The 17,522-nt window shown below is 39.7% G+C and overlaps 1 protein-coding gene across 25 annotated transcripts in view; it reads right to left on the reverse strand.

Moving 5' to 3' along the window:
* Window positions 1-17,522, reverse strand: part of GRIP1 (glutamate receptor interacting protein 1) — a 325,281-nt gene that overhangs the window by 49,687 nt on the left and 258,072 nt on the right. For all 25 annotated transcript variants that reach the window (XM_083819276.1, XM_083819271.1, XM_083819272.1 and 22 more), the window contains one exon: window positions 138-285. In XM_083819276.1, the coding sequence (XP_083675402.1) occupies window positions 138-285 (148 nt within the window). The remainder of the gene's footprint in view (window positions 1-137; window positions 286-17,522) is intronic.

A 17,522-nucleotide genomic window follows, 5' to 3' on the forward strand; every position in this document is an offset into this window, starting at 1 on the left:
CCTTGACAGCATCTGGTTCGGTCAAGTTCATCTAAAAAAAAAGAGGGGTTTATTTAAAAAACAAATAAACAAACAAAACAAAAACAGAAATAAAATGGATGTTTGGAACTGCAGTGTCAGCTCTTTGTTGCACTCACCTGTCCGCAATACTCGCAGATTTGATTTTGTCTATGACAATGACCTGTTTGTTGCAGCACATCGAAGTAGACAGTGCAACCCCAAGAGCAGCACCAGGAGTTTTGGCAACTTCAACAAGTAGTGGCCCAGACGCCGTCGCTACTGACTCTGTCAAAATTAGACAACAAAAAATCAGTACAATACCAACTGGATTATTTACCTCATTCCCATGTAAAATCTCTGTTGCTATTCTGTTTCTCTACCCAGACAACATGCCACATAAAGACATTCTGGAATATTATCAAGTAACAACATGTAATGTTGAAACCGATGAAAGCAAGAAGTTTGTGAATCTGGGATGTCTGGAAGCTTAGCGTACCAGAATCAGAGATGGATGAGGATGGAGGACCAGGTTGTGTTTGAGAATCACTCTCTTAAACAACTGAAGCTAAAAATCACATGGAATTTAAAATGGGCATCATGAAGAAGCAAAACTAATAAAAAAGTAGATGATCTGAAAAAATGAACTGAGGTAAAGAGGTTACATAAGGATGATCAATTCATTTTCAGAAAAGAAGGGGAAGATGGACAGGTGTTATAATAATTCAATGAAGAAGGTGAAGGAAAGGTCTATCAGAAATCCCTCAGGAGGCACGACAGCTAGAAATAGTAGGCGTTAAAGCAAAATGCATGTGAGGTTGTGCAGTAGATTCTTGTGGTATCCTATCATGGGATAAAGTACTGCCTTACAATGGGTTACAGACAGTAGTTGACCAAACATTGAAGAAAGAAAGCAGAAGCCTTCAGAGGTGCTTACAATCAGAACAAGGGAAAATGTGTAAGTAGAGACATAAAGTTACCAAATGCCCTGCTAGAGAACAGGAGAGATTTGTATTCACAGAGTACTGGAGCCCGCTATAAAATACAAGGAAAATGTTCAGCTGCAACATTTCTCAGAAGCTGTAAGAGAAACGCAGCTGAAGTAAGGAGAAGATAGATATCAAGGTATTCCATTCAGTCTCAAACCCAGAAAATTAGTCCAACAATGTAATTCTGTCACAGAAGAGAAAGACTGTGAAGCAGTGTGTTGCTGTATAATGAGAACTTTGTTAACTAACTCTCAGGTGAGGTGCACTTCCCAGCTAGACAGTAATGTAGGTAAACTGAATATAGAAATTAAAAACATGCCTGGATGGAATAACATACAATACCACTAAAGCATCAGTTAATAATTATAGAACACCCTTTTCCCCCAAAAATTGAAATAATTTTTTTACATACATGTTGCCTTTTTTCCAGCTAGAAACTTGAGGGTTAGAAGAGGAGATTTAGTATTTTTGAAAGTGCCCATTAATTCTGAGTGATTTATTTTTGAGCCTAGCTAGGACTGAATTTTTAAAGGCTGAACTTCCACAGGCACCACCAAAATAAGCTGCTCTGCACATCTGAATCAAACCCTACATTGCGATCCCAGAAGAGAGTCCACCAGAAGCACTCGTGCCTGCTGCTTCAGGTACGAAATGGATACAAAGCTGGGTGAACTGCCCTTAGCAGCTACCTGTCTTTCTCTAGTGACTAAAAGAGGCAGTCACGGCAATGGAGAACATGTCTTAGACTTGCCTTGGGCAAGTGTCTAAGCTAGGCAGGATGCATACAGTGACTTGCATGCAGCCAAAAAGCATGTGTGGCAGAGCAGAATTCAAGAATTCCCAATTCCTATTTCTGTGCTGAGGAACATTTGTCTTCTTGAATATTGCAGTGTTTTCTGGAACTACAAACAAGCTCATATTTACAAACATATGGGAAGAAGACTTGAACGGCAGTTGTCATGAGTACTGTGACAAAGGTTTGAACTCGGGTGGATACAGAAAATGATAAAGCTCAGCTTGTTATAGGCCTGTCACAAGTTTGTTCTGTAGCAATCGCCTTGAGAAGAGGAGTGGAAACTATATATTCAAATATAATCTGTCAAGAATGAGTAAATCTTTCAAGATGCCGCTCCAGAGTTACATGAGAAATGCATAATCAGCTTATGCCCCAGCGTTATTTCCCAGGTGCCTGTTAAAAAGCACTGGGAAGGCAAACCAAGGCCGACAGGACAAATAAATAAGATAACAACATTAGAGGAACCAGAAGAGAAGAAGTGGAGTGTGTCTAACTGTGGATAATAAACACAAGGAAGAGAAATCAGAGGGCAATAATCAAGCACACATTCCCTGACAGAGAAGGATTAGTTTATCATGTTGAAGTAAAGCATGGGTATGAAAAATGAATCATACAGGTATAAATTATTCATGTGTGAAGATGTTTCAGTCATTAAGATATTTACACCGTGACTGAAGCACTTACAAACTATGTTGATTTATTGGCTACGTAATTACATAAGATATACTGATGAATGCTTCCATGAAAAACGCTCTAGATTTTTGATTCTGTTAATAATTTTTCTCACTTTTGAGCACTGCATCTCAATCAGTACACAAGGCTTGATTAAAATCTCTCAGAGGAAGAAGCATTGCTTTCCGCATGCTAATACATTTCTTCAGTTAGCTAGCAGGACACCTTTTTCATTTGACAGCTTTAACCACCAGCAACAAGGGATTTTTCTCATTATTTTTAATTCCAAATATATTTTTATGGTGTATAAATATACTACATGATATATAAAAAGTTTTGGATAAAATAAGCACTGTCACAACCTCAAACGATAATGACAAACAATTTTGGAAGTTGAAAAAAACATTTTTGAGTCTGATATCCAATGGACATGAAGCCTTCATGATCACTATACATGTGGTTGTTCACATACTCATAAATGTGTATAGCTACTAATTCTTCCCTATCCTCATGGCTTAACTGCTGAGTCCAGCTCAACAGCTGGTGGATGCCTGAGGACAGAAAACCTCTTTAGGACTCCAACAGTGGGACGGGCCAAAAAGTGAGCTGCTTGTATTGGGCAACAGAGAATCTACATGGGAAACAGTGCTTATAAATGCCATAAAATAGGAAAAGCTTCAATCATAGCTTGCAATCAACAAGGACACTAAATCCACAGGAAACCAAACTCTGTTAGTCTACGATGCCATTTTTTTCCCCTAAGGCCTCTTGTACTTCAAGCTGGGAAGTGCTGATATGCAGTGAGCATGTTCTTGTAGGAACACTGAGCCCTGTTGCTACTGTCTGTGCTTCACACTTCTCTAACTGAAACGTTTCTGGTGCTTTCTTATTTTTTTCAGAAGTTATGCCAAAATAAATATTTTTTTTGAGTGGTTTTAAAGAGACAGACAAGGAGGAAGTATGTCAAAACAGACTTTGACTCTAAAGAGGTAGCTGAACCAGTCTCTCCACAAGACTGCTGTTGTTCTTGCCTTTATGCTGCTGTATCTTCTACCAATAACATGAGTGAGAATAAAGTGGATGACTTACTATCTCACACTGATTTTCCTCTTGCTGAGCTTCTTCCCTATTACATGTTCACAGGCTAACAATTTTTTCACCTTAAAAACGTATAGAGCAGGTCCATGTAGCCTTCTCTGTTGTTGTGATTCTCTGACTGAAAGCAGTAAAATATATGGGATGTATATATGTGTATGTAGTATATGTGTATGTAGCAAGTCTGCACTGGTTCAGATCGGTAAATAAATACAGAGTTCCTCAAACATTACAGTTCTCCCATTGCAAGGTTTTAATTTTCTGTAGTAATGCATTAACAGATCTAAACATGTCTCAGTCATGTCACAAGAGAAGCCAGTATTTCACAGAAATAATTTTTCTTGATCAAAAATGTGCTCTCTCCTGCTCCTCACCTTCATACCTTCACCTTTGTTCCCTTCATACAAAAGTTTTGCAACCCACAGAGAGCAAGTGGGAATTTTTTTCTAGATAAGGCTCAGGATTTCAGGTGTCAGACATCCCATAGGTTTACGATCAGGAGTTTGGAGTATTTGCCATTCCTTTGGAAAACTACAGTGCTGAAATGTGAAAATCAAGAGTCGATACATTTTTTACAGGGCACTTAAAATCCACGTCCAGTTGTAGAGATTTAAGCCTGGGTAACCAGCCCAAAGGTCAGGCAGAATTTCTAACAGACTGGATGAATTTTGTTTCTAAGAGCTGCGGCTTTAGCAGTTATGCTCCCCAGTTAGTCTATTTTGCAAAGCCCCTTACAGCACTGCTCAGTTAACAATGGAGCACTGTAAAAGCGCTCAGGGATTCTGCATGCATTCACATCCACTTTTCTTCACTTAACTGACAAACTATTCATTACTGTCAAACAGCATCTTAAACACTTAATGAATCTTGTCATCTTCCATGTGGTTTGCTTATTGTATTCTTAAAGACATTTTTTTTTTTAATGAACATCAGCTCAAAAAGAGCATTCTTTGTGTCCATTGAAACACTCTCTCTATGACTGATACCCTTAACGTTGTCCAAACTCACAGTCCAGTGGCACCATATCCTACCTGTGATAGTGACACTCATAATCATCTGTCATACCATGACCCCATTACTTCCCTTTTCTTGTTCTTCTGAGTCTGACCCAGTGAGAGGCGATCAACCTCTTCCATCTGTCCGCCTTTTCCATGGTCTCAAGGGAAACAGGAATCAAACCCAGAAATGGCTAGTTCTTTTTACTCTGCAAGAGAAAGACTTGCTGGGAGTGGGAAGGCTTCCTCCACATCAGTCCTCCCTCCATGCTTCTCTCCACTGATATCTTTTTCTTCCCCACATTTGCTGTCCACCAGTTCATAAACGCAAATAGATGGAAAAAAAAACAAACCACTTTCGGATGCACCAAGCCACACAACACCAGCCACTTCCTAAAATATGCCTCAGATTGTCTTGCAAGCATTTTTACTTTCCTTTCTGGGGGCATTTTCATTCGCTCGCATTTAACACCAACTAGATAATTACCTAAGTCTCCCTAACGCACACACAGCTGACTGATGGCTATTCAAATACTAATATTTTGGGGGTGGGAGGCTGCTTATTTATGTAATACTCTTTCCTTGTACTTCGGAGATAATTTGATCTCAACAAATCCCTAATCCCCATTTTGCAAAAAAGGGAACATTAATTACATATTTCTTTAAATGATCTAATTAAGAAATTGAGATTGGGATCATGGGTCAATGGTTTCAAGAAGGAAAGCAGCAGCAGGGGAAGAGGCAGGAATAAAACCTCTGCAGTGTCTAAAGGGCACAGGAGCAACATTCAAGATGCCCTACAGCTAGGTAGGCCCATTATCACTCATTCAGAGCAATATTATTTGATTCCTCATACTTTTGTGACTATAAAGGTCATAAGTAAACCCCACATACCGTATTGAAGTGCAGTACTGGCCTTGGCATTCTGTTCCACTTATACTGCATAATGTTTGCACCCTGGCTTTGTTCATGCTTCATTTAGCAGAGTAACCTTTTTTCATCTCAGATCTTATGGGAAAACTGGAATCAATGCCAGCTAGCAAGCTCTGATAATGATGGCTGAAAAGCTCAGAGTCATTGACAGTGTTTCTAATTCTCCCTTGAGAACTGGAATACAGAAAATATTAATAAGCTTAATGACGTGTGAGACTTTACTCTAAAATACGTTTTGGAACAGAGCAAGCCATCATTATACATTGCAAGCAATATTCGGGAAGTGAGGGTGGTAGTTTCTTTAATAATAAAACAACTGTTTAAAAATTAAATAATGTTCTTGTTCAAAGGGTCAGTGACAGTCTCCAAGGCCCGACTTACAACTTTGTATAAAATATGTGCGCTCCTAGTGTTCCCTTGGCTATGGAGTATCTATGTGTTTCAGGCACGCCGTAGAGTGAGCAACAGTTGTTCTAATTTTACCCATCTCAGTTGGAATTAGAGGGGCAAGAACGATACATAAAAAATAAAAAAATAAAAAAATCAGTGTTGCCAATAACAGTACGGCACTGGAGCTGCTGGGCTACTAACTGGAAGAAAGCTCGAAGTCCAGTGAAAAAGATGAAATTGCTATTAAGAAAAAAATCACCACCAATGACATTTTACATCCTCTCACTTTTAGAATAATCAGATTTTTAAAATAAGAAATAGGAATAGTTTCAAGGGGATGCCAGCAGAATGAGTGACAATGAAATCAGAGGGATCTCTCAGCCTCAGAATGGAAAATAGAGGCATTATTCTCTAAATGAATGCATCGTCTATCTCCTCCCCTATGCACAAGCAATTTCATATTCTCGTCAACTGACTGGCACGATCTTTCCATTTTCCTCTTCTCGTCTAATTCCTGCAGTTCATTTATATGCCTCTAATGCACTTGAGTTCTTCAGATCAAAAGCTTAAGAGCTGCCTTTACCTAATTTCATACTTTGCAACCTTAACCCCATCATCCTTCTCAGCTCAGAAATGCCTGCTAACCAGCTAAGAACCGCCCTTGCCTTCAAAGTGCTCAGAACAGTGTGGGTGGGGATGTACTCAAAATCTGCCTGTGGACTTTTCTTCTCAGATTTTCTCTCATGTTCAGACTCCAAGGCCTGCCTAAGCCCTTTTTGCTTAAAAGACTTTTCCTCAAGTCTTGGGGCACTCTTTCTTCCTACTAACACTGTCTCATGCTCAGACATCTTTCAGTTTTTACTAGGTCTCTCCTATACCCAAAAGTAGTATTAAATCCCAATCTCTCCATTTATCTACATCTTTATTTTCACATGCCCTGTTAAAACCTGATTTATCTATTGCTGAACTTCAAACAGAGAGGGGACATGGCTGGTGAAGCCTATATAGATGATTCTGGATCTGATCTAGTCTGCATGCATTCCAATTAAGTCCAGGCTCTGCAATTTCTTTCCTTTGCTACCTGAAAAATTGAGTTTACTTCATAGTAGACTTCTTAGAAAAAAACTGAATGAACTACTGAAAACTCAAATCTCCACCCCCTGATGGCAGCATGTACTTCTGCCTGCATTTCATTCCAGGAACTCAGGAACAGTAACATTTTAAACCCATCTCCTAAGACAGACCTCCAAAACACAGCAAATAATATGTAAGCTCCTCTGCTGAGATCCTGCAATACAAACCACTGTTTTCTCCATTGCACAAGGCATAGATACAGATACACAGATGCATATGTACCTATGTACAAAAGATCTTCCCATGCTTATTTTTTCTCGTAAGTAGGGCAGGAAACTAAAATACACCAGAACTTGGATTTCTTCAAAACACCCCTGTTCTTGTATGATTCTGTCCCCAACTCATCATAACAGATAGAACAAATGAGGACAACATAATTTGCACCTCTGCCTCCAAACCAAGACACAGCTGGGTTTTCACATTTTATGTTTGCCAGCCTTGAAAGTATGCTTGTAAGTGGACACTACTATAAAGTGCTGCAATACCCACAAATTATGTCTATTTGCCATAATGATCCTAAGTTTGCTTCTAACGTGAACAGTAAGAATTAGAGAGGGGCTGGATTCTCTTCAGAAGTCTGCAGAGTGCAACACCCCTCACTGCCAGCACTTGACAGATGGCAATGAATGCTGCAAACACCCAAACTTTGTGTGGAGATGACAGAATTTCCATCCACCCAGGGAGCTACCATGCTAATGATGTACTGGATAATCCCAGAAGCTGCAGAGCAAAGGCATGCCCTGGAGAGTCCGGACATCTTGATAAAAGAGCTGACATGCACATGAAACAGAAAAGGCAACGGAGGACATGCCAACATCACGCGGTGCAATGCTGCGGTACCGAGCTCCCTGTGCTGGCTCCATCTCCCCACCCAGCTGGTAGAGCTCAGGCCCTGCAACCAGCAGAGCCACATGAGCAAGCTGCCAGGATTTCGACAGTGACTCTCAGCAAGGTGAGAGATCCAAGCACAGCTCTGCTCCCGTATGGCTGGGCTGCCTGGCGTGCTTGAGGTGCATGACAAGACTTTGATCAAGGTCTTCTGTACTGAGCCATACTGTCTCATACGTTCATGATTGCTTTGTACGTATTAGCAACCTCTACACACATGTTAAACACAGTCTTTGACTTTTGGTGTACTTCTGCTATCATTGAAATCAACAGTCTTGGTTTGGTTCAATAGGCAGGAGGTTTCAGACGTGCCTAAAACAGTTCTCTGCAAGGTCTATTTAGATGAGGAGAAACCAATACAAACAAACAAACAACAACCAACCAACTAAAACCACCTAAACTGAGACTCTGTATTGATGTCCATAACAGAGAATATGAATTTCTGATGCTACAAGTAAGTATATCTGTACCATTTTTTCCCCCAAAAAACTGTGGTTTATTTTCAGTAATCTGTGCTTTAGCGCAGCTGTCTTATAAATAATTGGTGCATTGGCACAACCACTGTATGAAATGCTACCATGCAGAAGGCTGGGGCTGAGATCTGACCTTGATATTAATGCACCAAGGAGCAGAGTGAGAATTTTACAGCTCTCTGGGGTTGCTAGAAAGGGCATAGAATATTTTGCCATTTGATGCCAGCCACTCATAAAATGAAACTAAAGCAGAATGAGAGAGAAAACAAGTTTATTAACTGCCCTCTCTTTCTGCTTTAGTATTGCCTGAGGAGCAGTTCAACAAAAAATTAAAAAACAAAACCAAAATAAACAAAAAAGAGAGAAAGAGTAATTTCGATAATTCACCCTCAAACCCAACACGGAAGCCATAGTTCTGAACATAAGCTTTTTGATCCCACATTGCACAAATGATCCAGGATTGCTTACCTATTGTCTGCGTGTTTCCCAATTTTTCCCTTCCCAGTGCCTGTTCTGGGTAAAACAGAAACAGGACTACTGGGAGCATGCATATATTTAAAGTAAAAGAAGACGGTCTCAGTAACCCCTGTTAACCGCAGCATACATTTCCAGCAAAAAACTGATTTCCCATATTTGTTTACCCGAAGCTCCAATCAAGCAGTAACCCCTAGAAACCCCTGCACCCCATAAGCACCAGCATCCCAGCAGTGAGAAGTGCACTTTTTCCTCTGTCTCAGCTCCCAGCTTGCTGCCAGGATCACCCTTGGCAAGGCTCCTATGTGTCTCCTCCTTTCTGTTTGCCAGACCAGCTCCTGCTGCCAGGCTCGGCGGGACTCCAGGTCCTCTCATGCCCCTGTCTGATGTCTTTTTCTTTTTGAAGAAGTTCCAGTACTTGTGAGGTGCACAGATTCAGTAGTTACTGAATTTGAGTAAAGGAGATAATGTGAAAAAGAAAAAATGGAAAGCCTTTTCCAGGAGTGTTTTCTCTTCTCTTCTCTTCTCTTCTCTTCTCTTCTCTTCTCTTCTCTTCTCTTCTCTTCTCTTCTCTTCTCTTCTCTTCTCTTCTCTTCTCTTCTCTTCTCTTCTCTTCTCTTCTCTTCTCTTCTCTTCTCTTCTCTTCTCTTCTCTTCTCTTCTCTTCTCTTCTCTTCTCTTCTCTTCTCTTCTCTTCTCTTCTCTTCTCTTCTCTCTTCTCTTCTCTCTCCTCTCCTCTTTCTCTTTTCCCACCCCAATTTACCTAAGCTGTAAAGCCCTTGAAAAATTAAGAGGCCACAGTTCTCAGAAGGCTATTTTGTTCAACACTGCTGAGCTGACCCTAACACAAAGACTGTCCTTATACAAGTGGTAAAAAACAAACAAATGAAAACAAACAAACAAACAACAAATGAATTAGGAGCTGATTAAAATTAGTGGAACATCATATATACATCATTATAAAAACGCATGCACATAAAAAAAAAAAGGACAGACCAGTCTACTTACATACAGAATGATATTAAAAGGAAAATAATTACAGTCACCATGTGGGCACAAAGCACTTCAAACTTAACGAACCTCAAAATGAATATTGCCTGGATGAACTTATTTTTACCTTCCTTCTTTAATTACTTACTCAAATATTCTTCTCTCTTAAAGAGCCTCACAGAGAAGGTAGACAGCGACTATTTCATGAGTAGCACCAAACTTTTCTCTTTTTCTTTCATACTCATGCCTTAATTACTGAATATTCTCATCCTTGCCTGAACACATGGGGCAGGGGAGCTATTGTATAGTGCTGCACTACAACCCAAGTTTATTAATGATCTTATCTCAAAACCACCCTTCAGAGCAAAAGCATGGTATTTTCCCCTCTGCATAGATAAACAAATGAGGATCAAATAAATGAAGGTCAAAAGCATCTATTAGTCTGGAGAGACCAATGTGAGACATCTGTATGCAATATTCCAACTAAAAGCTGTATCATAATACATATGCTGCATGGACTCTGGGTAAGGCTATATGGGCATCTGTAACTCTCGCATTTCCAGTCCTTGAAGAGCTGAAATGAAAGAAACTTTGCAAAGACAAGAAAAACCATGTCCTGATATATGGAAACTCTTGGGAAAGTTATCAAAAATGCTGCTTCCCCTGAGCACACTGAGCTGTACCTGTTCAGACTTCAAAATGTAGCTGCATCTGGGTGGATTTTCACTGGGATAAGCAGCAGAAGAGACTTTCCTGAAAAGAGCTCTCTTTCCTGCAACCACTACCTTTGAAGTACAGGTCTGTGTTCCAGTGCTTCAAAAAGACACATCATCACAAAGAAAAGATTCTCCAACATTCTCATTCGTAGGCAAAACAGCTTTCTTTAAAACTCGTTCCTGGAAATGGCAGAACAATTTTGCCTCAAAGTGCTAAAAAAAAATTAAATAATTCAGACATAGACAGTTAGCTGGTGGAAGCTGGAATGGGGCCACAAGAAAAACCTCAGCATAAACTGCTGAAGTTTTAACAGTTCTTAAAATTAGTGGGTTTAACTGGGAGGTGGTTTACAGAAGTCTCAAACAAGCTGTTCTTTCTGCCAGGGCTTTCATAACGAAGTGTGGAAAGGACACATCTTTTCTCTTTTGCTTTTCTTTTGCAGCTGTTTTCTAGTTTAAACATAGCAGATGATGCTTCTCTCACATTCCCTATCCAACTAAAGAATGATGGAATGCACTGAATGAGACAGACCAGCAGCACCAATGCCTCCCTGTGTTTTATGACACCAACCATCAACATTTGAAATCTGGTCTGTTGTGCAAAAGCCAAAAAGCAAACCAAATGAAATGCACAGTGGTTGTTAATCTAAGAGTTTCTCTTGCAGGCTGTAAGACTGAGAGTTTCACCACGATCTAGATACAAACTGGGGCGGACTACAAATCCAGTAAAAAAACACAAACCCAGTAATTTCATGCATGTATGCCCCATCCCCACATTCATGCTGAAGTACCAGAAAAGAAAGATCTTCTTAAAGAGGGAAAGAGAAAGTGGGCCTGGCATGCTCTCTTTTCATGAGCAGAAGGGAGAGGACTGAGTGGTACTTGGGTGCAATTAAACCGTGTAAGCAGCACTGTTATTAAATAACCTGCACCAGGATTAGCTCCTTATAACACAGGTCTTTTCTACCCTTCAGAGTTAGTTGGCTGTAGAATCCCTAAAGCAGATACTCTCACTCTGGCAGTGAAAAAAGAACACATTGATTTAGTGGTGCAAACACTGCTAAAATTAGAAGACTCTTATGCTGTCATGAGACATTTTGGTTGGTATCGACTGGGTCTCTGTTTTGGGAGAACTGATAGGGGGACAAAGAAACTCAGCACCACTATTTATTTTCCTAATGGCAAAGCTCTTCAAATGTAGGACAAGAGCTAGATTTTTCTCCTTTGGGCCCTATTTTAAATCCCAGCTGAAGTCAATGAGAGGCCTTCTACTGAGTCAAACAGGCTTGGACCAGGCCTTGGCTAACTTCATGAAAGGCAACAGACGGCTCACCTAAGGATCCGTAGTTCTTGTTCTCATCTGGAATGCTTCAGGGCAGCACTCTGCAGCACTGCAGTAGCTAGGGATTAGATCCAGCTTCGTGTGCATGCAAAAACTACTAAATTCAGCAGAGAACATCAGCTAGCAGACTCTATTCAATCAAGATAAAACAACACATTTAGCTAAAAATCCAGTTCAAGGGCATTAAATACACGAATTCAGCGTATCTTTTTGAATGGAGATGTTAACTGTGGTCAGGAACAGCTAGTTATTAAGTTGTTGGTGGGCTCCCTGAGCCAAAAAATGGCAGGAGGAATTCCAGGGATAGTTTGTTTCAGATTTTCTTTGCAGTTATTGGGAAGGTTGTGTCAGACACATACTAATGACAGTGTGGAAACCACAGGCTCAATATGTTTGCAGTCCAGGTTCTTTTTCTTTCTTCCTTTTTTTTTTTTTTCTTTTTTTTAAGCTGCTTGAGGCCCTCAGATTTCAATTAAGAACTCCGGCAGGATGACCTGAATCAGCAATAGCTTTTGGATATAAAATGAAGGATAAAGAAAAACCCAACTAGGAGTTTTTAAAGAAAGTGTGGAGACATGTTCTAAGTCACATGAAACAAGTCCCAAAGCTCTGCCTCAAGGTGTAGATACACTACCTTTTCATGTATAAAACCTTTGGACTATATGCCAGAAAAAAGTGAAAACAACCCTGTAATTCAGAGGCAATATGGCTTATATACACCTCTGTGTAAGGCAAGAGAAAAACTCATCCTAGAAAGCCCTTTCTTCTTCAATATCATCGCTGTTTCTGTTCTCCCATGCTGTGTCTCTGTTATCCCCAGAGCCTCATTGCCTCTGATACCCTGTAGCCAATTTTGTCTATTGGCAAAGCCCTGCTCTACTTCCAATTTCATCCAGGTAACCTGAGGGTCTGGGTCACCACCTGACTTGACTCGTTTACAAGGAAGACCGCTTTTGCAGTGGTGTGGGTTTGACATGTCAAACCGCAGTTTTCAGTCAGGGAAGAAATGTCCGGAGGCACAAAGGAAGAAGGAAAAAGCCTCTGCTTGCCACAGCTTTACCTGCAACCTTGGGAAGCTGTCTTATCCTTCACCGCTCGCCTCCTCAGGAGGGCTCGGCGCTTTTTCTGGCTGCAGTGAGCCATGACTTTTCTGCTAATGTCAGAATTGCAACTAAAGATGAAACCCGTGAATGGTCTAGATAAGCATTCTTCATAAAACCACTCCCATCCCCTCCTCTTCCCCCAAGAAGAAAGCAGGTAAGATTTAAATGAAACCTGCTTGCATTTGGTTTATTTTGAATGCATATTCGATTATGACAGAAACGTCATTTTGTTAAGGGTCCTCCAGCATCTACACTGTAATAGCAACACGACCAATTGATAACAGCTGTCAGAATATTCTGGCCAGTTTCCCTACAAATGAAAAGCATGAGACTCACAGAAGGTCAAACACCACTAGTCACCAATGAATTGATTAAAAAAAAAGAAAAATCAAATCCAATAACATTTTTGGCTGAAGACTGCCTAACACATGGAGTAATTTTTATCAACCCTGTTTCCCCAAACTACTCTGATAAATACTGAGTTCATAGGCTGTGAAATGATCTCTTTAAAACGACGAAGCATGGTAACCATGTATTTAGAAAAAGATGCAAAGACAGGTTATTATGGGTTTTTAGAATTACTGTAGGGGAATGTGATTTGAATAGCAAATACACAGAGTATAACATTTTACTCATCGTACAGCTGAGTAACAGCCTCAAAAGTATAATTCTGTGTAACAAAATCACATTGTAAGAAATGCCACTGGTCCAATTATCTCTGAGTATCTTTGTTGATTTCAAGATAACTCGTTCAGCTTAGACATTGATTTTTCCCTACCTACATTTCCAGCTCCCAAGCCTTAGTACTATCTTTTGTGAGCAGTACACATCTCCCACATGATGAATACTAGATGGTGCAATCTCAAAGGATCTGCTCTGGATCACATTCATACCAGTTTTGCACCAGAAGGCCATTGATTGAGACATTTAATATTTAGGCAAAATACCTAAAAATATTCATAGTTAAAAATCCACCCTTTTTCAGTTCTGTAAAATGAAAAATAAACCATGAACCTTAGTAAAAAGGACTGAAAATCTGCCCTACTGCATCCAAATTTAACCTTGTAGTTCATGCCCAGCAAAGGTGTTCCAGGAAATGAGTGAAGTTATTCTTGGGTTTTCTCCCCTTGACCTAACCTATCAGGCACAGTCTGAGTGTGTCATACTAATGAAAAAACATCAAAAGGATACAGCAGTTTGATTCTGGATTTTTCAAACACTTCCCTCAGGGAAAGTCTTGGGAGACAATGAGTGCTTTCCTCTCCCTGGCACACAGGCAGGACTGGTGCCTTTGCTGCTGCTGCTCTTTCCTCAGAGATGGGCCCTTTTAGACACAGCTTCTGGGGTTACAGCCCAAGTTCTCTCTGATATAAAGAAAATCAAATCTGTCCCTTATTCCTTAGTCTCTTGGATGACTGCAATGCCACTAAGCCAAATCCGAGGCTGAATTTTTTTTAATTGGATTTTTTCTGATTACCATGTTTCTCTTGCATTGAATTGCATAGCACATGCAGAAGATCCTTTAATCTCCAGGAAGTTTAATTATCATCCTCTTTGTAAAACTTTCACACCTGCTCTCTGACTTTAAGTACTTCAGCTACCTGCTCAATTTTTGTTTTTCATACCACTGCAAATCGGGATACTTCGTTATCCTCATTAGTTTGCTGTTGACCAGCACACTAAGTGACAGATAAGCCAACTTAATGAAAGACCTCTTGACTTACAGCTGACCAGAGGTGTGACCTTGTAGCAGAGATGGTTATTCTCTTTCCCTCTGCATTACATGGCACATCTGGGTAGCCCTCATGCAACGTGGAAAGATTTGACCAATCCTTTTCCCATCATTTACCAAATGTAGAGTAAAAAGCTTTCCTTGCAACAAACCGGTAAGATACATACATAGGAGGGTTATTGACTCCTTCCCTCCACTTGGAGCCTGGATGGTGGACAGGACAGTTTATTACAGCCATCTCCTCCTCCCACTGTTTGTTTTTAAATACTTATTAGAAGAAACAGAATAGGATATAGATATTTATTTATTTATTTATTTATAGGCAGAGGCTCCTTCCTTTTGAGCATCCAAACCCTTGAATTAGCATGTAAAAATTCAGACCATGTGCTCTGTGAGGAGATAGCACAATGGATTATGAAGGCTTTATTTTAGTGAATGCCCATCATGAAATATATTAGATATCTCAGACTATTTTTTTGAATCGTACGCTATTTAGACTAACTGCATTCAAGTATAGGTTTCGCCTTCCTGACAAGACTTTGAAGACAAATTTGTCCATTACTCTCAGTAAACAGCAAGACAATGCAGATTTTTTTTTTTTCATTTAAGAAGTGGAAATTGGAAGAGAATACCCCCCACATACCCTTTCCTTGCAATTTATGACAATGAAATTGTATTTTTAGTTTTCAGTTACAGGGACATCTCATTTCACCTTTACAGCTTTTTCTCCTGTACAAGGTAATGTTTATTAAGCTGCTTTTAATGAGGCCAGGGTTTCAAAAGCACTGGAGAGAAATGTTAATTGGACCTGTTAGAGTAATTTGTAACTTATATAGTTCTACTAAACTCTATTTATTTCTCTTTAGGGATGATCAAGAAGTTTGTGAAGAAAGTAATATCTGTAAGATTTATGAAATACTTATAAAACACGATGACTCCCCTTTAATTTCTGTAATTATCTAGTAGCAGCATGGCTATCAAATTGTAACAACAAATCATGACCAGTCAGAGAAAAGAAAATAAAAAAAACACTACAGGGCAAACATCCTTGGGAATCACAGCTCTTCTTAACATTGTTTGACACTTCTCAATAAAACACCTTGATTTTAATTATTTAAAACCTACAACTTGGCCATGCATGGACTAAATAGTTGGTGTGATTTCTTTATTTCTTATAACAATTACCTCTCTCAGGCTTCATTTTTTTCTTCCCTTAGTTATTTCAGCTGAAACAGGTCAGCTGTGTCTGAGAGCATCATTAGGAAAAACAGTACTGCTTTGTCCCCACACAGAAAATCCTGTGGGCTTTATACTGAAAATTCATGTTCTCCATGAGTCGTCATTCCCTGATAGAGCCTGTTCTGAGAGTCAAGAGGAATGTCAGGAGAAGGGGAGACTTGGACTTCTTGAGCAAGAAGGGGAGGAATATGGGAAAGGAACTGAGGGGAGAAGGTGATCAATCTGAAAAGAAGCTGCAGCACAAGGAACTTGGGAGTGGTTTGCTGAAAGACAAGGAAAGGAAGAAGTGCTAAAGAGGGGTGGGCACAGAAACTGGAAAAGGATTTTATGGAGGGAAATCAGTAGTGTGAGAAAGAGAAGTATGTTGGGAAATTACCTAAGGCTTACTTGGCAAAAGACAAGAGAAAATTGGGCTGTAAGAAGAGAGATAGCATGTTGGGGATTTAGGAATTTCTAGAAAAGTAGTCTCCATCTGGTCAGTAAGGAAAGGAAATTCAAGCAGCTGTTGGAAAAAAAGTATTGTAATGCAACTAGAAACTAGGATAAGAGCAAAGAACAGAGCAAAAAAAACCAACAAACAAAACTGTCACACTTGCATGAAACAGACAGGAAGAGACATGAAGGAACGTGGGATCCTGAACCTTCATGCTTTTTTGCTGTCAGCAAACATATTTGAAATCCACTGGTCTATGTCTCTCAAGCCTTTTCTGCTTGGTCCCGAGGAAGCACGTATGTATTGTGCTAAACAGCTGGTCCCAGCGAATAACAGGGAGCAGACTGGTGGATCTAATAGTTCTCACTCTTTTGAGGAACTATTTGGGTACAGACATAATGCCATACAGTTTTTTTCTCCCTGACCCCTTCCTCATAGAGAAATCTTGGAAATGGTACATAAAAACACAAACACTGTTAAAGATGTAAGCTCACACACACCCCGAAAAAAAATAATGTTGGGAAGCAACAAATTGACATTGATTCTGCAATACGGTGGTATGGTGCATTACATATACACATACTATTTTCTTACAAGGGCTCATTCAACACTTCTTTCACTACTCAGGAGTTCTTATGGTGAAATAAGTATCCCTTAAATAAGACAAGCATTTTAAGTTTTGAGGGAGGTAGAAGCAAATGAGTTAGGTGGGAGCTGTGTAATGAGTAAAGAGGAAACTGCGAGGAAGGAAAGATGGTCAAATAACATTGAGAAGACAGCTTAGTGCTGCTTTGAAGTACTAGATTCTCTTTCTGTCACAATTTATGTAAAGGTTGAGAGGACATTTAAACTAAATTGGTCACTAATTGTAACCATTCTATTGTTTCAATATCTGTAGTCGACGGCAGGATCTCTTATCACACAAAGCATTGACAAATCAAGAACTGGATTTTGAAGTTGCAAGACCAAAATGATGGATTTTTGTTTAAACCATAGTAAGTATTTACCTTAGGTATCTATGTCATCCAATTATCATTTATCTCAAGAAGTGTTAAAAAGGTATTATTTTCCTTTTAAACAGTGTAAACAGAGTAGATTAAAGCAGACAAACAAGTAGGAACTTGCCTGACTG

The sequence above is a fragment of the Anser anser genome (genome assembly GCF_964211835.1).
Source record: "Anser anser genome assembly, chromosome: 1".
Classification (NCBI taxonomy): Eukaryota; Metazoa; Chordata; class Aves; order Anseriformes; family Anatidae; genus Anser; species Anser anser.